Source organism: Ylistrum balloti, unplaced genomic scaffold, assembly GCF_031769215.1.
Source record: "Ylistrum balloti isolate Yb309-2 unplaced genomic scaffold, AGI_CSIRO_Ybal_v1 Utg369760, whole genome shotgun sequence".
Lineage (NCBI taxonomy): Eukaryota > Metazoa > Mollusca > Bivalvia > Pectinida > Pectinidae > Ylistrum > Ylistrum balloti.
This window is the reverse complement of record NW_026781959.1, coordinates 715,993-739,608: the sequence shown is the minus strand read 5'-3', so window position 1 is coordinate 739,608 and position 23,616 is coordinate 715,993. Positions and strand designations below refer to the sequence as shown.

Here is a 23,616-nt window from a genome sequence, read left to right as displayed (position 1 = left end):
CTTTAGATGAATTAGTGGCTATATTACAGATAAAATATATATATATAAAACACACCTAATCTTATTTATCATTACGCACTATGCAACATTACAGTAGCTGTGCACTTATTGCTCATCAGGTAAGTCATACATACATATAGAATGTTTTTAATGACTAGAAATTGGCATAGCCACATTCACTGGATGGATAGCTATGTCATAGTCTACATCAGGAACGTATATTATCATTAAAATATGTCTTGAGCTTCAACAGGGACATATATGTTATGATATATACACATCTAGCTGCATTTGAGGGCAAAGAATCTCAATATCCGTATACTTTGTCTAATTGATAATCCTGTCATGAATTCTTTCTCTCACCTGAGCCTTTCATGTGCGTGATTACATAGTGACTAATACATATATTCTATCATATTAAAGGTGCTCATTCCTTATTCATATTTTTAGACCAATTCAAAATTTTGTTTTAAAAAAAAAGATGAAATGTTAGTATTTTCATTTTAAGATTTTTTTTACAACTGTTGTTCAATAAAACAGTGTATATTGGGAATTGAAGAACAAGTTGTTTATTGGGAATCGAAGAACAACTTGTTTGTTTTAAGTTTATTTTCAATGGATCAATGTTATTCAGTGTGTTTAGTTTATATTCAAAAATTAAATTCCTATATTTTTGGAACTAAAGGTGAGTGGACATCTTGCATCAATGACCCTGACACATCTTGAAAATGAAGTGAAAAGTCACTGATTTTGAAAGCTACCTGCATAAAGGAAACCCAAATTGTTGTTAAGAAATGACTTCTTAACAACATTGATGTAGGGTGTGCAATCACCTTCAGTCCCAAAAATATAGGAATTAAATTTTTAAATGTAGGAATAATACCAAAAATAAAGTTAATTTAAAGGAGCTCTTTGTAAATATTTTGTCTCAATTTTTCGATTTGGAATACATGAATAAAATATAGCACAATATCACATGATGCTGTTGACATTGTTTCTATTCGTAACAAGAACTGTATGCCATTGAAATCTTCATAATTTACTATCCCTTAATATTTCACATTTATTAAATCATCAAGTTTATTTACAAACAACAAAACTGGGTCTTTGCCAAAAAGAAAATGACGAGTCGGTGCATGATGAAATAAATTGCAAAACATGTCACTAGAATTGTGCAATGGGCATAGATTTATGTTTATTTTTATTGCTTTTTCTCCAGGTTATCCCTACTACTTTTTTCTGATGTTCTGTTTGAGGTATGGCTAGACCTTTTGCCACTTCTATCAGATGCTTTACTCTTATATCCTCAATACAGAGTTTTCTTCATCAAACTGGCATTGTCTGCTATGTATTTCCTCCAACTCTTTGTGTGTTTTCATATGAGTAAGCAAGAAAGCCTTTCTGTCCTTAGTTTTTCTCTAATAACACCATCAAGCTTTTCTTTTCCTTCCTTCATCGTATCACTTGCTGATTCTTCCTTTCCTCTCGCCACTTTCTCTGCTTCTGCCATTTTTTTTTCTTTAGCATGTAAGTCCTTTCGCTGCTATACAAACTTTTCCTGTTTCTTTCTAAGCATTTCAGCATCTTTCTCCTGTTGCTTCTGCTTTCCTTTATCAAGAATAAAAATGGTGTGTGTACTTTTCAAAGCCGGTAAAATATCCTTGTTGAAAGGAAGTTGGTTCCAGGCATTTATCTTGGTTAAAACCAGGAGTAGAAAGGCATGCAATTTCATGTCTTTAACTTCAGCCACTGAGCCATTGTGGCTACCAGTGGCCTTAATTATGATAACCAGACATTAACAAACTAACATTATTTGTCACAGAAACAGTTTTAATGTCATGTTGATGACAAGTTTGCATTAGACAACAGTTAACAAATTAAACTCAACAATGTAATAATAGACTGACTGAAAAAAACCCATGTTCTAATATCACAAAAACATGAAAAAGCTGACCAACTATAAATAGAATATTACATACATGTTTGATTTATCTTGGATTGGACTTAAGTATACAGAACTTTGTATGTATTGTAAACTCAACATAAAATCACAAAGTTTTTCTAGGAAATTGACATTCTGTTGATGTCATAAACGTTCCTCTCTCTAGCTTAATTGATATGCAGATGAGAAATTTGAAGATGGTATATCATGTATGGTTATTCTCTTACAGTTGTGGTATATACTGTTACAAATTATCATCAGTGACCAAGCAAATGTGTTACAACTTGCATGAATGAAAATGATATATATATATATAGTGATAAGTTATTTTTATGATGATTTGATGGTGCTGTGATAAGGCATTCACCTTTGACCAAGGCATCCTGGGTTTAATTTTCAGAATGGATGGGAAGAGGGGAAATGGCACCAGATACTCCATTTGCCTTTCAGTAAGATCCCTTACATACTTCTATCCAGGCCAACTAGAATGATCAATTTAAGTTGGAATAACTTGATTTGTAATTGTTGTAAAATGAAAGAAAGATAGTTTCATAAAAAGAATGATAAAATAGGCGATTGCTTGTCAAGAATTTTTAAGAAATCCTGTGTTACTATCATACAGCTAATAGCTATGCATGACCTGTATGAACAAGTAAAAATTACATTTTTTTTTCTGTTTTATTTTCAGTCATATGATCCCTTGCCATGATGGCAATGGGAGTACTACCATGTTCCTTCATCATTGCTATAGTGATCGTGGTGTGCTGGACGGATTTCGTTCTTTCATGTCCATCTTCCTGTAACTGTTTCCAGGATAATTTCGGAACAACTGTTCGATGTCGGAATAGAGCTATCAGCTCAGTGATCTCGGGACTGCCTGTACACACCAAACGTCTGGAAATTCTTGCTGCCCAGGGTGTATCCAGCCTGTCACAGACCACCTTTGATGGTGGCAACATTGGGACTGTTAATTCACTGTTGATACAGGACAGCAGAATACAGAGTATTGGTGATAACACTTTTTCCAAGTTCACCAGTCTGAACACCCTCAATCTTACCCATAATAGTATCAGATCAATCACTAAGAATGCTTTTGCTGGACTCGTCAAGCTCGAAACACTTGATCTCTCGTCAAATGATATGCAACAGATAGAAGAGGAGTTTGTTCCATTGATACAACTTCAGCATCTTGATTTGAGCTCCAATTCTATAACCAGTATCCAGAACGGTGCCTTTAACGCTCAGGTGATACTTCGATTTCTCAGACTTGATTCAAACAAATTACAAACAATTCATGGTCACACATTTCAGGGCCTGATAAACCTTCGTACACTGAAGATACGAAACTGTGGCTTACATTCATTGGCCACTGACCTATTTAATATCATTCGCCACCTGCAGACCCTAGACATTGGTGACAATCTCATTTATCAGTTGCCTTCCACGGAGACCTTTCAACATATCCCAGCTGCATTACAGCACTTTATTGCGGACGGCAACCAAATATCTGCTCTTGTCAGACATCAGTTCTCGCGATTGAACCTAAATACTCTTGATTTATCTCGTAATAGGATCAATTTTCTATCTCATGCATCTTTTGCTGAGTGTAATGTGCGAAACTTATACCTATCATCTAATTCAATAACTAGCATTGAAGAAAATGCATTGGCTTCTTTAGCGCCTCAGCTGGAGAGATTGGTTCTATCTAAGAACCCGTTACGTTCCATACCGCTTCACGTGTTTGATGGTCTGTACAGGCTAATATACCTAAATTTAAGTACATGTTCTCTCAGTAAGCTGGAAGATTTACAATTCCAGTCATTACAGAGTTTGCGAAGCTTAGATTTGTCTATAAATTCTTTACAGTATATACCCAAAGTAGCAGTTGATAAATTTGAAAATCTTCAAGAGCTTGGACTTTATGGCAATCAGTGGCACTGCGATTGCCACATTAGACCTTTATGGAACTGGTTACAGGGGTTTGTTCATGGAATTTTATTGTGCCCTACAGGGCAAAATATAGCAATATATAGTAACTGTAAGACACCATTGTGTGGTTCACCAGCCAATGTGAGGAATTCACCTGTAGCCTCATTGTCTGAAGGAAGTATTCAGGCGTGTCAAGTAATGGGAGACGAAGAGACAATGTCTGTTGGAACAATCATTGGCCTTACTCTAGGCAGCATGGCTGTCATAATTTTATTTGCAATCTTAGTTATTTGTATCTGTCGTCATCGACATGGTCGTCCTTTACCTACCATATGCAGAGCCAACTCAACTGCGAGTAGTCACAAGGAAGACCGGGAGAAGTCCACCACACCATTCAAGGATGTAGACATGGGCTCTTTGAATGAGTCTGATAAAGATTTTGTGGTGAAGCGCTACTTTCGCTCAATGGAGAACCAACCCACAAGTGTGGCGTCCTACCGTGGGACTCCATCCTTGTCACACAAGGAATTTGATTTTAATGGTTCATGTCCTTCAATTCACAGTGTAAACAGTGTGTTCAATGGGCCAATAGGATACGAGTCTACTGTATGACATATAATGTCCTACTTACATCTGCCAACATCTATTATCTTTTAAAAAGGACATCATTCCTTTAAATTTCATATTGAATCTAAATTGTATCTGGTGTATACTATCACATCAGGGAGGGCCCTGCATTGTGCCAGAATATAAAACTGAGTTACATTGATACTGAATTTTTGTTTACTGCTTTTTTGGCACAAAAACTTGCCTGTGAATATGAACATTTCAAATATGACTGTATTCTTTGACCTGGTGACCTTGACCTGAGTCACATTCTTATTTTGATTTTAACCAATGCTTCATTACTTCAAAACATAATTCAAATTTGACTTCACCCATTGACCTAAGGTATGTCAGGGAAATATTTCAATGTTGACCTTGACCTTTGACCTAATGACCTGTAGTTGGATGACCTCTCATTTGATTTCAGTCAATAAGTTTTCAGTAACATTCTGATATGCATTTTGAGACATACTCCCATTTCAATTTGTAATAATGATGACCTTGATATTTCTTGTGAAGAAGCAACATAGTATATTGAAGTGTAATCATTGAAACAGAACTGAAGATATCTTGCAGAAACTGGTTTTATATTTATAGTAACAGTGACCTTGACCTTTGACTTCAGAATCTGAATATTCCTCCCACTGCAAGTACTTCCTTTGATGAACCACTGGGTCAAGTACAAGTGCAATTGGCCTAACTAAACATGAAAGAGAGAGAGATGAACAGATGTCCTGATTACAACAGAACATAACATCTTTGACTTGGGGCCAAAAGAATTTCCTATTCCCAGCACACTGAAAATTCATCTATTTTCTATACTAGATTTGATAGATATAGAGTTACATAAATTGTAGTGCCTGGCACCAACGATAACTGTACAGCCTTGTTTTTGAAAGTTGGTTACGTGTTGCTCTTTTTTTTTTTTTTTTGACCTACATGCATTAGCTACCACTTTAGCATTAAAACTGTTTATTTCATAAACCAGAACTGCTGACAAACTGTCAATTTTACACAAACCGTAACAGTACTCATGACAGTGGTTAAACCAGAACCGCTGACAAACTGTCAATTTTACACAAACCGTAACATTACTCATGACAGTGGTTAAACCAGAAACGCTGACAAACTTTCAATTCTACCATTACAACACTTACGACACTGGTTAAATGACCTTGCCATTCTAAGCTTGATCTTGCCATTTTAAGCTATTGTGGTTCACTGAACAAGTCACTGACAGACATGAAGTGGGTACAAAATGAGAAAACTTAATCCATAAAACTTTTCGGCATTCAAGAAATGTTTACTTGGCTGATCTTTAATCTAAACATTTGCTTCAACTACAATAACAATAAAAAGTCACTGTAGGTTTGACCTGTACCGAGAAGGAGCTGATTCTCGTCTGAATTGTGATATTTTTCTCTAAAGCATAATAAATCAAAATCCATATTTATCTGTTGTAGCGTGGGTGTACAGTGTAGAAGGAAAGAACAAATACACACTTGCACCAATTATTAAACAATGTTTGTACAGTCAGAAGTTGACTGATTGGTAAATACTATTCCTGTTTGAATTATTATCAAATAGAATTGTTTTTATATACATATAAGAAAGCAAAAACGTTGTAACATGTTTAAAAAAAATAAACATGCATTGCAGTTAAGATCAGTTTCCTAAATCTTTATTTTTTGTTGTCCTTTAATAAGCCCACCCCCCACTTTCAGGGAGCTGCATGTGTTTGACACAATCAACCCTATTGCTGGATAAGTCTGCACTTACATAACAAAAATTTAAAGCTTATGATGTGTACATTGAATTTAGAAGTTGGTGTCTGGACACTTGTATATATAAATCTTAACAAGACTGGGCATGCATTGTTGACATTTGAAACATGGGGTAAAGTATGTGTTACATGTACATTTTAATAGTTTGTCAAGTTTTTTTTTCCAAACATGTATAAAATGGGTAATTAAGATGTGTTGTTATACGCAGTTTGATCAATTCATTTATTCAAAAGATCATACTTTTTTAACACTCGTGTTATCTTTCATGGGATTTGACGTTAATCTACATGGGATGTGACCCTGATATTCTAAGTACACTGAATTATTGGACCATCGTACAATTAAGCATCCTGCCTTATATTGTGTACAATTCATAGTAAATTAGTTTTTTACAGAAATATCATGCTGATACATGTCTCTCATGCTTACTTACATGTGATGGTACTTTGTACTTATTTTCAAACAAAAATGATGATTTATCACTTACAAATACTTTGTAAATGATGTTTGATTAATTATTGATATCACATTGTAAATGTCACTTTCATGCTAATTTCACAGATTATTTCCTCAAAAATTGCTTGTGTATGTCCTGAATTGTAATGACAGCTTTAACACCAAATCTTGAAGCATACTATTGTTTTTTTAATTTGAAGTCAAGTAAAAGATAATGAAATATAGATTTTCATGTATGATGTAAATGCTGTGTGCATGGTAATGTAATTGATTTAGTAAGCGTGAAAGTTTACCTCAATCTGAAATTTCTAGTGCCTTGTTTACATTAATCTTTTTATCATGCATTTAACTTGCATTCATGTACATACTACAGTGAAAGCATATATAGATATGTCGAAAGCCTGTCTTGTTGATTACATGTTCTGACTTTCATGTAGCATTTTCATATGGATAGATATGGCATCCCATCATCGTTGTCCCCAAAACACCTGATGACAATTATATTTTTGTCAAACCTTCAACTTAAATTCAATAGCTAATTTTCTGTTTCTGTGACAAAATGTTTTTGTTAAAAAAATCTCCATGTTGAGATCCTTTATGATTGACACTTAATCTCTTAAAAAAAACTACAGTATACGACATGCATCACTTTGATAATTTTTCCGTTGGACACGGATCAATTATTATTCTCATTTCACTTGATGCTTGTATAAAAAGCAAGTATGTGCACATTATAAACTTCTTTACCAATGTCATATCTATAACATAATAGCTGAAATGTTACATATACTGAAACAGGAGAAGCAATATGAAATACTTTGATCAAAAAAAGGGTATTTTGGATGGAGACTGCTTGATAACTAAACATTAAAAACATTTTCTCCGTAGAGTACTCTGTAATACGAGAACATGATATTTCAATTATCCAAGATTATATATTAAAGCTGATGTTTATAACATTCACAAAGTAACTAATTAATCAGTATCTATAACACAAATATTTCTGGTGTATCAGATAGTTTTATTTTAACATCAGATACATATTTTTACATATCAATTAGCTAAAATATGTTAACTAGAACAAGACAGTTATATTGCAACTTTTAGAGAAGAAAATTATTTCAAATATCTATAATGCAATTGAGGAATAATGCTTTAGACATCATGCCTGTGATTTTGAGTGAGAATGATCTCCCTTTGTGATTCTGAGTCAGAATTATCTTCCTTAAAATATATTTGGTAACATTGTTGTCCTCTAAAAATATTCAATTATCCTCCAATAGAAATTTCATTATTTCATGAAATTGAATCCTCACACTATTCTACTGTAATAGAATTCTTAAATATTAGACACAAAACATCAAACTTCCTGTTAATATATTTACAATTATTGAAAAAACCGCTTGGTTTTTAGTACAAACCAGTTTTTTTTTTTTTTTTTTTATTAAATCCCGTTATTTACTAACAATTTCACTTATACATGTATCACTAACCTAAAGGAAATTTACAATGTTAAAAAAATTCCAATGAAGCACATGTACATTGCAATAAAAAAATCATTCAACTTCAGCAATGCTTTCCAAGGAAGAAAACTAGTAGAATTTCCTTTTAATAAAGGAACTGTTGTGAAACAGGTGCATATTTTTTGTTTCACTACCATGTAGACTGGTGTTTGTTTTATTGTTCGCCTGCTCTTATAATACTCAAGAGAATGTGTGTTGTCCCTCATTTTACATATGGTTATAGTATTATGTCATTTCAATTTTTTTGTTTCCATGTTAAATTCACCTGAACTCCATGATGTTTGGTGCATACTGATGTTTCAATCTTATCTTAAATGCAATTGTTATACCATTAATATAATTGATATCATTCATATTTGTTATATGTCCAATATATGTTTCAAGATATCTGACAGGTTCTGGAAGTAGTGGTAGTTATTAAACATCTAATGGTAATTCAGGGTTTTCCATAATTTTGTTAGTAGTAGGCTGTGTAGTGAAAGTAGGAGACTGGCCTGCCGTGTAGGTGTAGTCGTGTACGGAACATTATTAAGGAACTGGATTGGTGTAGGCGGCCAAACGATCAAAGTAGCTGTTCAAATTTGCTGGCGACCGGCTCTTATAGAAAACCCTGTAATTATAGACGATTTCTGTGTTTATGTATAAAACAAGCAAACTTTTTTGGGGACTTTCGTGTGATTTCATTAAATGGGTATATATATTTTCCTGTGGTAACAGGTTAGAAATTATACAGATTAAAAACTAAGCAACAGTTAAAAATATTTTTTGACAAAGTCACTATAACATGAGTTAGAAGTAAAGTAATGCTGATCTAGTTATATAATCTGACTTATTTAGACTGATCCTCTTATACCCTATACTTGTAAAGCTTACACTAACAGGAAGTATTTTTCATACTTTACTTTATTACTGGTAACTGCTAACATATATGTGCGACAGTCTTAATATCATACACGAAACGGAAATCTTGCACGCTAACTAGTGTGGCAGCTAGATTTTTTGTTTCATCTGATGTTTTATGTGACATTTGGTGCAAAATGATGCCATATTAGTATCCAATTGTTTTTCTGGTGAATTTCCTAAAGGGAGCTTATGGAGTAAAAAGGATGCATATGGATAGGAAATTTGTTGAAATGTTTTACTCTGAGGGAGCTTATAGAGTAAAAAGGATGCATTTGGAAAGGAAATTTGTTGAAATGTTTTTATTTTGACACAATTATGTATGAGAAAAAGAACATCATACCTAGACTTATTTCAGTCTTGGGCTAGTGTTCTGTAATATCTCATTCTGTGCTTTGCCTCCAATGAGATTCTGCTACATTATGTCAGCCCACAACTAAAAGGAATTGATGAAATTAATCATGAACAGATTTAATCCTGATATCAGGTTTGGTGTTCCTGGAAGGTCTGATATGACAGAGGACGAAATCTTCCCTATTGGTCCTCACAGTGACATCATAAGATTTAGCTTCTGTCACATACCTATAGCGACTTATAAGGATGTTCCCTCTGGAGAAGTGAATAATCAATGGCCCTATATAGAGAATATAACCTCACTTAGGTTAAAATAGGATTTTCAACCCCTTTATTTTCTTCTGGAAAACAATTACCTGTTAGATGAATAATTTATATTGGGACATGTCAGTATTTTATTTAAATATTTATAGAACCTATTGAATATCACACAGAATACACCACGTACACAACCAAGTGAAGCATGCAAATGACAATTATTTTGCTTCTTGTCATTAGATGTGTTAGTTGTAAGATATTATGTGATAGATTTAGAATATCACAAAGCTCGCCATATATTGGTGGAATGAGTTATAGATTTGTATATGTATTTTGTAAGGGAAAATAAAGAAGTTTTACACATATCATGTTTTTGTGTTTTTTATTAAATCTGAAGGCAAACCTTTAAGGGACATTTTGCTCAAGTTGCAAAAATTTCTGACTTTTTATGAACTCCTTCTAATAACTATAGAAACTATTGTTGATATCAAAATATCTTTCCTGTGGTCAGTTTGGACCGGCGAAATGGGTGGGAATACTCCCAGCCAAATTGTCTTAATAGCACACTTTGGGAAATCCAGAAATGAAAGGTCACTGGATCATAGATTTTATTCAGAGTATTGGGTAAATACATAAGTGTGTATGCTGGTCACTAAAATTTCTGCTGGGTTATAATTTTAATATTTTCTGTTGATTTCATAATTCGGCTTATAACAACACAAACAAATTAGGAGACAATCAGGGTCGTGTGAATGTTTGTATATCAATCTAGCTAGATCTATAAAGCATTTTTGCATATTAAAAACAGGTTTGTTTAAATGGTTATTTAAGGTGTTACGATTTCCATAAAAACAGAATTATATTCTTAACAAAGAAAATAGAAAAGGAAAAGAAGGGCGTCATTATGGTGACATTCCCCTTATAGAGATATTTATGTGTAGAAAACATTAAATGATGTTGAATATCTGACCCATCAGCCCCTGGGAGCCAGTCAGGATCAATATGGGTATACCGTCAAGCCAGCATTCTTCGCTCTAACCAAATTTGAAATGTTTCCAATGGAAATTAAACAAATTATGATCAAAAATCTGTTTTCCCTATATAACCTATAGTAAACTTTACCCCCTCCCCACAGGGAGATGTGAGACTCCTGAGGCCATGAAATTCACATTTTGGTAAAGCACCTTAAGAATATTCCATCCATGAAAAGCATTTGATCCTATCATATCTGGGTGTTGAGAAGAAGACTTTTGAAATTTGAGTCCGCCTTTCAGGAGCCTGAGGGGTGGGTCCAAAAGGTATACTCAGGCCCCTGAAAGGTGAGGACCATATAATTCACTATTTTGGTTCATCTTGGGCCAGGGAAGGTTTCGGCAAAACATCACTGAAATCAGTTCAGGGTATTTTTTAGAAAAAATTGAAAATGTTAAAAGATTGTTTACAGAGGTATGACACACGATGCGTGACAGGGGATAATGGAATCGCAGTGGGTCAATTATAACTACTTGTGCTCTGAAAGTAAGCACATGAGAAAAGTCATTTTAGTACATGATACTCTTTCTTTCAGTAATCCTAAGATGTTTAATGTGAGTATTGACTGTAAATGACAAGAATGTATGAAGATGGTGTCAGGACATCAAGAAAGATGGGTGTTTTTTTTTCAAAGTTGGTCCCACACTATTCAATTCTAATAAACAAGGTAACTGAAACCCAGCTGTTTTTTTTGAAAGATAAAATCATAACCCACTGTATATTGACATATCATTTACATATGAATTAGGTTTAATACTCCAGTATATCTTTCTACATATGTAAACTAAATTATTCAGTCTCTCTCAAATTTCATCATTTTAAAATTAATATAAAGACCTGAATTTTATATTTTGCATAATTTGTGAAGAGTTTCTGTCATATCGAACTGCCCTTATCTGTCATGTTTATCACAGAGTGTTTATACTTTAAAAGGTGTTGATATTTATCAATCCCATATTTCATTACTTTCTTACTTAAATATTCTATTAAAAATCTCAATATATTCAAATGCTCATATGTTTGTAAAAATTGAAAGCAATTAAATGTACATGCCTGTTTGCTCCCTGCTGTAATCCAGCACTCACATCAACTGGAAAGAAAAAATATATAGAATGAATTAGTCAGCAACATGTGTTTAGATAAATACAGCTAGATATGTATACCAGAATAAAAACAATTTTCTAAGAAAGCTATGAAATACATCTTTACCAGTAACATGTCTTTAAGTAGAAATGTGTACCAAAAGCATTTGTCTCCCATTTTGTTATGAACACATTTCTGTTCATTACGAAGTATTCTTATGTAAAAAGATAAATAACAAGACAATTGACCCATTATTCTGAACTTTATTAGTATACCATGACTTAATAACTCCATCTTTGATCCATCACATCAATAAAACTATGTACCAGTTTAGAAATAGAATAATTACCTGGACTGTGACCTCTGACCTTGGATCATGCTTTTATTCATTTCATTCAATTTAACTTTGCTTCATATTGTCATATATAACAAAACACATATCAGTAAAAAGACTTAAAATTTGACCTTGACCTTGACTACTAGTCAATTAATTTTGATCAACTTCATTATTTTATAGCAAAATGTAAATGTGTGTACTAATAATAGATTTGACCTTGACTTTGATCCCCTACATAGTACTGGAGGATGTTCGCTTTCAGTCAATTAAAAGAGCTTCGTAATATGGTAACAACAAAATAATAAATATTCCACAGAATTCTACTTTAGTTACCAGGTAACACAACCATTTACTTAAGATTATTCTGACTACAGTGAAAGTAAAATTTTAGCATGATGTTTTCACTGATTCAAACATTATAGAACAAGAGTGCCGTGGACACAATATACACCGCCACAAAATATAAAGATCAAGAATCGCCATTTCCAGCACATAAATCCATTGTGGTAGTGATACTGAGCAAGTTTCATGAAAATCTGATCATTAGTTTAGGAGGAGTTGCGTTAACAAAGGTCCACTAAAAGCAAGCTACAAAGTTGAAAATGGCATAAATCTTACAAAAATTAAAGAACCAAAAAATCGCCCCTTCATGCACATCTACCCATTGTAGTAGTGACATCGAGCAAGTTCGTGAAAATCTGATGATTAGTTTAGGAGGAGTTGCGTTCACAAGAAATGGACGTACGAACAGACGGACGGAGAAGATGACACCAATATATGTTACCTCTGGATTTACAATTTCTTATTTCTTCTAGATATCTTATACAGTTATAAAACTATCACTCTAATGAGAATGTATTGAAAATTTGACACTTACCTGACAGGTAACACTGACTTAATTTCGGTACATTGCTTATCACTGTTTTTAGGTGATATGATAATGTTTCATGTATCAAACATCTCTGATGGTTCAAAATCCATGGTCTGAACCCAAATTACGGGACCATTTGATCTAGCAATGAAGGTCACAGTGACCTACTGTGTGTAATGCTCACTACCTGTAGGTGAAGCAGTTATATCTCTTGTTTCATAAGGTTGTCTTAAATTTCCATACAAAGTGTTATAGCTCAGATAAGGTTTTATTACTGGCAAAAACATCTTAATCTTGTTGTATTGCACCTTAATCAGTGGTCTCCATCTGACTGAAGCAATGTGAGCCAAACAGAGTCAATGAGAAAAAGCATTATGAATTATCATTATTTCTTATAAAAGCAATAACATTATTCCTTATTGTAACAATTTAAACCAAAAGTAAATTTTTTGGAGACTGACAGAAATGGTAGATTTACGACAATTCTATACAGATATTCCTCATAGTAGCAGCCATCACAAAATGCTATCTAAGTAAAATTGTTTGGGAAAAACGTATAAGTCAGTAGTAAAGAAATTGTCCTTTCATCGACGTATGAGTTATTATTACTATTTACAGTTTTAAATGACATAAAGTATTGCTTGAATGCCGACCTTTGCAGGGTCGCTAAAATTTGGCGTTTTTATATAGGGATGAATTCTGACTACCGTCCGAAAAAAAGACAACAATAAAATCGCAGATAGTCAGAATCCGTCGGAATACTGTGTTGTGTCTTGATTGTAAACTTCCAAACTTCCATGGACATCGTCTACCATTTTGACAACAACCAAAACAAACAAAAATAACAAAAAGCACCAAAAACAAACAAAAACAAAAATGTCAATAGAAAACACTACATCCTTGGAACAATAATGCGACATTCAACTGAACACTGCAAAGCAGTTTCCAGTTGTCAACAAAAGTGCCACGCCCATTTGTAACTGTACAAAAGTAATTTTTCTACCGTATACATTCCTTAAATACCACAATGATTGATGTGTCAATACCAGTGTATTTTCTTTGAATTGCTAGATCTATGTAATGTTGACTTGCTTGGACCAAAATTTCAATGAAACGTTTTCCATTCTTACCTGTCATAGGAAAAACTTAATTTTACATGGGCGCTGCCATGTTGTTTTCCGCACTGAATCGATCGCTAAAAAGTAAAACGTTTGCCATTAAATATGTCAATCATAAAAGCATTTAAAGTGATAAATTTTGACGGTTACGATACTTACTCTTCTTAGATAATATTAAAGGAAAACTTCCAAAGAAACTTTTTTCCTATTATTTTACTTTTCATTCGGAAATCATTGAAAATGAGACGAGTTCCGAACGTTCCGAACAGCAAATTTTTACTAACATCAACAACAATTTCTGCTTGCAGATCTCTCCTTACAACACCCTATGTACACATTTCAAGATGATTGGGCATGCTGTGAAAAGGCTCATACGGTAATGGTTATATGTGGCCAGTGTAATTAAACGGAGAAGATGACATAATGACAACCGTGTAACACGTTCTGCACCACCGTTGTTTGAACTAGCACAAATTATACCATAACAGTTAGGCCATCCTACTGTAGGACAACTGTGCATGATATGGTATTTAATTAAATCGAATAAACAAATGGCAACAATTCTTAACATTTATTTATAATTGATTAGACAACAGAAGCTAACCAAATATTTATTACCTTCAAAAAGACATATTTTCTTTAATGACTTCAGGTCATCTTGAAATCTTTTAAATGAATTGAAATAATGATCAGGTTGGGGAAAGACACAAAATTGCTCGTAATATGCTAACTGGACTATGATTTCATTGCCACTTTAGTTCCAGAATCATTTCTCGCTAGCAACTCTATGTCAATGAATTGTTGCCAACAAAGCAATACGGTACATAAATTGATAGAAATGTGTTAATACTGGAAGATTTATTGAAAAAATCCAGATACAATCTTAAATTCACTCAACTGAAATGACCACCGGATGCATCTGAAATGTAACTACACTTCCATTTCTGATGACATTACTCATTACAGAGACACTGACTTGACTCGAGTTAGCTTGCAGTGACTCAAAATTACACATGTATTAAATCAAATCAAATCATCATTTGAACATTAATGACATTTCAATGTTTCAGTGTTTACTAACATCAGTTTTAAGCTGATAATCTCTATCATTTTCTCTCAGAGAGTGTTATAATTTTGTGACGAGTCTAAGTTTTAGTATTACAATGCTTGCTTGAAATCAAATGCATGGGAAAAATAACAAGATCTAACTATTTTAATCCCTTTAAGAAACAACATTTTACCATTTGTTCTTTGTTATGTTGAATATCTCAACGAAGAAACCATAGAGTACAAATAAACTGGTATATACATCCTGAACTTCAATGTCAGTGGGGAACTGCCATATTCAGAATGGTCTTGTTTTTAATTGTTATTACTATATAATCATGAAAAAATTGATATTTTGTCATACTCATGAAAAAGTATCATATGGTATTCATTGGCAAGCCATATTCTCTATGTAAAATAATATCTCATGGAAATGGATGGTACCAGTGTTAGAAAAATATAATCTTAGATTAGTTTCTATATTTTTATAGAAATATTGATGTTGTTACAGATATTGCATTTACCATTGACTCCAGACTGATCAGAATAATTCAGACTAATATTGCGCTACAGAGGTTAATATTTGGTTTTTCTGTATGCAGTGTTACTTTAGAAAGTAAACTTTCGTCATGGTTTCCTACATACTTTGTTTACAGTTCATGTATTTGTAATTTGTTTTTGTACGTTTAGTGGTAATTTATGCAAGCTTGTGTTATATTTATAAATTTCTATTTAACTTTACAGATCATATCCATCACTCAACATGAAGATCAATGTAACAAATAACGGCAAAAACATGTTGGTTGTATTACCTGGACTCAGATTTGATGATATTGATCACACAGGTAAATATCTTCAAAGCTAACATAAACAAAAGATATGTTCGATGTCATCAAAATAACCCAAGGTAATATGTCTGTCTTAGATTAATTTTTAAAGTTAGAATATCAGTGAGATTTTACCATCATGTGTCTCATTTTGGCATACCCTTATGATGGCATGCAGTTGCCTCATTAAAAGTTTGTATACTGCATTGCTTAGGAATGACAATTTGAAATATATAAGTTCTCGAAATGCATTTTGGGGACTTACTGTTTTTACCAGGATTCTTATTATTATCAGTCTTCTTTCACCTCCTGCATATCGCCTGTAAGGTTTCAGAAATGTTTTCTCCAAAACTTTGTTAGATTTTCACCACACTTTAAGAGATATGTGCTGATGGCCTCTAAATGTGCTAATATATTCCTAATTTGGCAAGATGGACACCTTCTGGCTTCTGATTGGCTAATACTTTTTCATCTATAACTTAATCACATTGAGGTGACAATTTGTTGAAACTATAGGAAAATGGGTGATAGGTGGCTATCTTTGATTTGATAGTGTAAGATTGTTGTCGCTACTTACATGATTAAAAGCTCTAACAGAAGAAAGAATTAAAACCATGGAACAAGATCCAGGTATTAAAAACAAATAAGATCAAATTAAAGTGGATGCTGTGATCCCTTCCAGTTCTGATATATAAAAACACATTTTTCATGAAAATAAAGTGCATGCCCAGTTAGGGGTTTGCTGTAAGCTCTTTTTAACTTATAAAATATTTATATAAATGTGAATAATACTTTACATTTTTGAGTTCATGACTAATTTGACATTGTTTTTATGTACAGGACAACCTGACATTTGGCGAGTGTTTGAAATGATCAACCGAGTGGAGCATGCAGGTTTCTATAACAGTTCACCGTTCCTTGATTATACGAGTCTCAACAAACAGAACTTCAGTTCCATAGTGAAGGCATGTTCATTTGAAGTGAAAAAAGACTTCTATGAAACAATAACTCCAAAAGCACCACTTGATATTACTGTCAACCTAGCTCACATTGGCAGGACAACATTTACCACAGTGTGTGAGATGTCATGTGGGGGGAAAATGAAGCCCTCGGTGAGGATTAAAAACATGCACACACTTGTGAATATCGCTCGAGATGAAGTGGCTGATATTCCAGATTGGTGGCGCAACAGATTCAGCTCAAATGACATGGACAATATTGAACCCCACATCCTCAACATAACACCCTCACAGAAGCCTGAAACTGCCTTCCTCCACCCTTTTGCTGTACCTCTCAGTGACACAGACATCGCCCAGCGTACGCGTTGCTCCTCCTATGTACGCTACTTCTTTGAGGTGGCTAGTATTGCATCGTACCGTGAACACTTTCGTCATATTAAAAACTTTAATGAGTTTCACATCAAAAGTATGCAAATGTTGTACTTTGGCTCCACATGTTGGGGAGATGCATTAACATCAGCATGCTGGGAGGATAAACACCCTCTCATCCTGCACTGTAATGTGAACAAGACAGGAAAGCCTGTGTGGTATGCCAATGTAGAACTCTACTCTGAAGTATTTGGATGTTGACAAAGACTCTGCTAAAGCAGGTATTCTTTCATGATGTTTTTAGATATTTGATGAACTGATATTACTAGACTTTTTTTTGAAAAATGAAGATATGTATGAAATTATATGATATCAATCCTATACCAGTATATAGAATTATATTGATGGTGTTTGTTGATGGAAACAACACACAGATTTTGGTACAATATATATCATATACCTATTATGTTCTAAAAAATTGGGGTGCTTGAAATTTTATATGGATTTGCAGAAAAATTTAGTGATGCATTTTTAACCACAACACCGAATAATTTTGTAACCTTTGCAAACTAGATTTTTAATGACATCCTAAATATTTTATTTTTACTTGTTCATAAACTTATTGTGTCCAGTATTGTAATATATAAAAGCAACATCAGTCCAAATTTGACTACATTTCTCTTGGGTTTTTAGCTCACATGGTCCAAAATGCTTAGTGAGCTTTTGCAGTGGTGCAACGTCTGTCTGTCCAGCTTCAACTTTTCCATTTAAACAACTTAGAATCAGGGTGTTTCAGTAGAAGATACCTGGAGTGAAGCTGACAAAGTTTGTGAAAAAAATGACCTTGCTCATATTCAAGGTCATAGGATCAAAATTGAAACCTTCGAATGCCACTTTCTCAATAACCAAAAGGCCTACAAACAGAATATTTGGTTGGAATGTTGCTGAGATTAAGCCCTTCAATCAATGATAAAGGAAATGACATTTTCCTCTGTTGATGGTCACAAGCGACAAATTTGTTCACATGATTTCTCTTGGCTAACGAAATAATCTTGAACCATATTCAAGGATATGAGTGTCAGATTTGTTAAATCCTTCATGATATTTTCGCTGATTGGTTCCTAAAATGACGCCCATCAGAGTTTCATGAAGAAAATAACCTTGACCCATATGCAAGGCTATAGGATTCAAATTTGTTACAACCTTCAAATATTTTCTCATTAATTAGGACTTAGAATGTTGACAATGTAAAATGTTGATGCAGTTAAAAGTGAGAAACATCATAAATGAAAACCAGGTGAGCAATGCAGGTTCATTTTCCTCTTGTTAGTACTGAATGTATAAGAAGTACTAAAAATGTAATTGTATATGCTGAATGAGGTTTTGTAATGGTTCTCCTAAGTCATGTTACAAGTATTAGATGCATGTGTTATGGAAACTGTGTATTTTCTGGTATGATAATTATGTAGCCCAAATGTCTACAGTGACATTTACCAATCATTTTATCTAGTCTCATTGATTTGCCACAAAAGATATTTTACCAGTATTTTCTGGATATTAAGCAAAGATGGCCATGTAAATGCTTGTATATACATGTATTACGGGTGTGCAGGTTTATTGATTATTAACATATCATATGTTTTTTATGTTTGTTTTACTTCTAATTTTACAGTTATAATTCAGTTCTTCAAAAACAATTCATTATCTCATAGATTCTTTGAATCTATTGTGTTTTTTATTTTGTTTATTTTTACTATGCCATCTGCAGTATTTTTAATCAGCTCTTTTCCACTTCTTAAGTAAATGAAGGAAGCTTTCCTTAAAGTATCAGTAGAATCTCAATATGGCCTGCTTCTTTTTAATGAACCTGCTATTTAAGGGCATGTCCCAGGCCAAGTGCTGTACCACCTACATTGACAGTAAGGCTTCCTTTTACATTATTCTTTGTGTTTGCTACTGACTATAACACGATCGTTCAGTATTATGGAATTATTTACCTATATTTAATGGTTCAAATGGTCTGTTTATGAATATTTTTCATATTTGTTCCAATGTGAAATTTCAGAGCTTGTTATCACATCATGAGGGAGAGGATTTAGGGATGTTTCCATACTTAATATGTGTACATAGTTACATACATAACATTTATCCTTGTCAGTGACTTCATTCTTTGAGGGATTTTATTCAAACTTCACACAAGATCAAATCAATATCTAGAAGAGCTATCTTGGACAATGATAATGTTAATTTGTTATTGGTATTTCTTGAAGTGCTACCTTTCTTTATTGATGTTACTATGGTAATGTCAATAAGTGATAATACATAATTAAGATCAAATAAAAGAAAGGAGGGAAAAATAATCAAATTATAAAGATTACAATATGGGGAATGCCAAAATTTCTCAGGAATCTCAGAAAGATGAACATCGGAAGATACATAGCATACATCATCAGTAATTAACCTGGAATGTCTATGTTTATGTATATATTGAGCATTGTAAATCATGTAGTAGGATGTGGTGACCATGTAATACTATTGTGACTGAGGTACAAAGGTATGATAAATTATGAGCTTAACACTGATAATATATTATATAGCCAGCTTCTCTGTCTTAATGATGATGTGTGAAGGAGGGATTTTACAGGGGCTTGACTCATTCATAATTAATTTCTTCCAAAATATGCTGTTATTATTCCACTCTCGGACCATTGTGCAAACATCCTGAAGGTTGTTAGGTCACCTGAGATATGTCTTGTGGTGCATGGTGACCTATTCTAATCACTTACATCCAGCAATGTACATCCGTAAACAATGAAATATTTTCAACAAAACCCCTGATCAAATTTCAATGAAATTTTACAGAAAGCTTCTCTTGCCTAAAATGAACTAAAATTGCGAATTGTACAGTCCCTAACACCGAGGGGCCTGAGGGGCAGTGCTAAAAGGGGTCAAATTTACTCGGATTTAAAAAATCTTCTTCTCAAGACCCAGATATGGTAAAATCAAATACTCTTCATGAATGGAAGCATCTTAAGGTGCTTTACTGATATTGTGAATTTCATGGCCTCAGGGTATCACATTTCCCCAGGGGGAGGGGGTAAAGTTTACTATAGTTTATAAAGGAAAACTAGACTTTTGAGCATATTTTGTTTAATTTCCATTGGAAATATTTCAAACTTGGTTAGAATTATTAAGGATGACGGCTTCATGGTATGCCCATTTTGATCCTGACTGACCCTCAGGGGCCTGAGGGGTGGGACCAAAAGGGGTCAAATTGAATTTTTGAGCTAAGCGTTGGTATTTCCCACTGGAAATAACTTTATAAGAATTATCAGTAGAGGATGACAGTTTTGATTTGCATGTATTGACACACGCTTACTATATTCAGTGTCACAATTTCTGTTTCATGACACTTAATAAGCATCCTTTAACCTTTATATTTTAGGGAAAGGGCACTTAAAGGGAGAGCATATAGTCGCAGCTTTGCACCAGAACCATAACTCTCTCTTGAATAATTTAGGAGTTATTGTCCTTTGTTATTTTTCTTACTTAAATTTTGTCTGTGGCATTACACTAAAACTGTAAGAGGTATCAGCATGAAACTTCATTGGTAGATAGATCTCAACAAGGAGAAGGACAGTGTATACAGAAATCATAACTTTCTTATTACCCTTTGTTATTTTTCATACTTAAATCTTGTCCTATTCGGGGAGCTTAACCCGTCTCTTTTAATATAACATTCATTTACTACTAGTGAGTTGTTATAAATTTCCACATATTTCTTGGGGTAGATTACTGTTGCAAAAATAGGTAACACAAACTTTGGTTTTTCTTTCATTCTTGTTAGTTACAGTGCTTTTAAAGTTACCTTTCGAAAAAATAAATTAACTGGAGTGAAAGAAATACATATACAACAACTAACCATTATGTTACCTCTATGTATCCTACCTCTGGTATAAATGGGACAGCTACAGAGGGTAAAATATATAGGGATTTATGTGAACTTTATGAGAATATGGGAATATATTTAAGATATGTTTAGCTGTTGCTATTGTTTTGTTTCATGTGAATTTTGATACAAATAAATTTGGAATTACACAAAAATATTTTCTTATTTGTTAATATCTAATTATTGAAACAGAAAAATTAGATTTGGCAGTCAAGATTAATGATCAAGTGAAAGAAAGGCTGAGGACTAATACCTTATGAAATTAAGTACAATAAAAAATTACATTTTCAGTCAATCAAATCTACAAATGAAATTAGAGAAAGGTCAGTTCAGTTCTTCATGAAATATTTGAAATTGATTTGGACTGAACATGATTTGACAGCTTACCATCTAATGAGGTTAAGTAAAAACCCAAACATTTGTGTTGTCTTTAGAAGGTCACCTATGGTGACCTATTGTGAATGATCTTCATTCATCTTGCATCAAATTTTTCTTGTGAACAAGATTACTTTTTTCTTGTTTGTATGTAAAATGCAGCTTCTCGATTCCTCAATTTGTTCTTTTCTCCACTTCTCAAAAAAAAAAAAATCTAGCTCTGCCTGCTTGATAGTGAAGAGAGGACTTAATGGCAACACGCCATGTTACGTCATGTCTGTTGGAACTTAATCATTTATGAATGGAATATCCATTTACTTTCACTTGGTATGGATGGATAGCTGTCATTCAATGATGTAAACAAAAGAAAAAAATATCTTACAATGTACACAAACAACAAATAAACAAGGAGTCACAAAGTGTGGCATTATCCCTCGCACCCAACCGTTGGTGTGTAAAACCAAAGTATGATATATATATATACACCAGTGATAACAATTTCTGATGTCACTCAATTATGTACCACTATCAGCTGAAGACCTAATACAGTGAAAGCAAAATGTAACATCTTCTTTTGTCAATTATCTATTAAATTTCCTTGCATCTCCTCAAATTCAACATTATAAATACATATATATAGTGTATAGTTTCTATCTTGATGTAGTGTTTATTGATACTTGAGTAGAGCCCGGTATTGTCCATGAACAAATTTAAGACTCTATAAGCTCTCCAGTAATACAAGAAGTCACAAGAAATGGTAACAGAAAAAAGATAAATGATAAAATAAGGAAAGCCACAGCTAGAGCCTTAACCTGATATATGCAGAAAGTTTTGTGGAGTTGAGTGGAATGGTTTCAAAGTCATAGCCCGGAAAGGAAAGTAACCACTAATTTGTGTTTTTTAACTTTGTTTCCATGGTAACAGAAAAATATAAAAAAGGTAATGTTGTAAATAGTAAGAGGCACAACTAGGGCACTAACCTAATATACACAGCAGGTTTTGTGAAGCCGAGTTGAATGCTTTTGAAGTTAAAGCCTGGAAAAGCCCTCAGACAGATGGAGCCTAAATTAATATCCCAGGCAAACATGTTTCACAGGGAGATAATAACAGATTTATCAGGGAACAAATATGTTATTTGATGTTTTTACACATTTGTGTATGGAATGTGAAGGGTCCTCTCATGAATGAGTTTTGAATGACTGAAAATGGCACCAATTATCTGTCAATGATGTGTTATGTCATGCCAGCTGTTATGCATAGTAATTTGTTTTGAAATAATTTGTCATTGAATTATCAAAACTATACATTTATGAGGTATTTTTGTTTATGAAATTAAGAAGGCATCACAAATGATACCTTCGCTCCCATTTATCTTACAGTCATTTATCTTACAGTGTCAAGTTAAATCACACACTAGCAACTTCATCCTCTGATAATTGATATAATTGTGTCTCTATTTTATCAACCCTCACGTAAGCTATTTTCTTGTCAATATAGTACATCCCAGTGGAACAATATGAAATGTCATTAAGAAAATGTAAAGATAATAAATGAAGATATATTGGGCTGGGTAAATTTGCAGAAATACATGAATAAGTTATATCTATATTTCTAATGTGCAAAGATGATTCCTCATTAAGCAATATATTTATAGCTGTAAATAGTAACAGTGACCTTGACCTTGACATTGACCCTGGCAAACCGAAACACCAACTAGGTTAAGGTTTTATGATATTTGACCAATACCGGTAAGTTAAGTTTGATAAAAAATCAGTTGAGAAATGAAGTGGCTAGAGAGATGACAAATATTTTCTTTAAATAGTAACAGCAACCTAACGTTATCGTTGGCATGCTAAAACACAAACACGTTTAAGGTATCATTTTACTTGATTAATAC

At 33.3% G+C, this 23,616-nt stretch overlaps 3 protein-coding genes across 3 annotated transcripts in view; 2 read left to right on the top strand and 1 right to left on the bottom strand.

The window, feature by feature from the left end:
• The window catches only part of LOC132543621 (anoctamin-10-like), a 40,270-nt gene extending 25,869 nt beyond the window's left edge, over positions 1 to 14,401 (bottom strand). The window contains exons 1-2 of the mRNA XM_060207136.1: positions 14,353 to 14,401; positions 11,838 to 11,874 (exon numbers count right to left, since the gene is read on the bottom strand). The gene's annotated coding sequence lies outside the window, so the exon portion shown is untranslated. The remainder of the gene's footprint in view (positions 1 to 11,837; positions 11,875 to 14,352) is intronic.
• LOC132543658 (carboxypeptidase N subunit 2-like) lies at positions 2,651 to 4,483 on the top strand. The gene has a single exon (XM_060207173.1). It carries the CDS (start codon positions 2,651 to 2,653, stop codon positions 4,481 to 4,483), a length of 1,833 nt encoding a protein of 610 aa, XP_060063156.1.
• Positions 14,402 to 14,492: 91 nt separating the features above from the next.
• On the top strand, positions 14,493 to 21,499 carry LOC132543620 (uncharacterized). Its single transcript, XM_060207135.1, has 3 exons — positions 14,493 to 14,569; positions 15,985 to 16,085; positions 16,908 to 21,499. The coding sequence occupies exons 1-3, from the start codon at positions 14,538 to 14,540 to the stop codon at positions 17,654 to 17,656; spliced, it is 882 nt and encodes a 293-aa protein (XP_060063118.1). The 5' UTR covers positions 14,493 to 14,537; the 3' UTR covers positions 17,657 to 21,499.
• Positions 21,500 to 23,616: the final 2,117 nt, after the last annotated feature.

Coding starts and splice junctions, on each gene's coding strand:
- LOC132543658 (XM_060207173.1), top strand. CDS start 2,651: ATGGCAATGGGAGTACTACCATGTTCCTTCATCATTGCTATAGTGATC.
- LOC132543620 (XM_060207135.1), top strand. CDS start 14,538: ATGATTGGGCATGCTGTGAAAAGGCTCATACG. Junction 14,570..15,984: donor GCTGTGAAAAGGCTCATACG/GTAATGGTTATA, acceptor TTAACTTTACAG/ATCATATCCATCACTCAACA. Junction 16,086..16,907: donor TGATGATATTGATCACACAG/GTAAATATCTTC, acceptor TTTTATGTACAG/GACAACCTGACATTTGGCGA.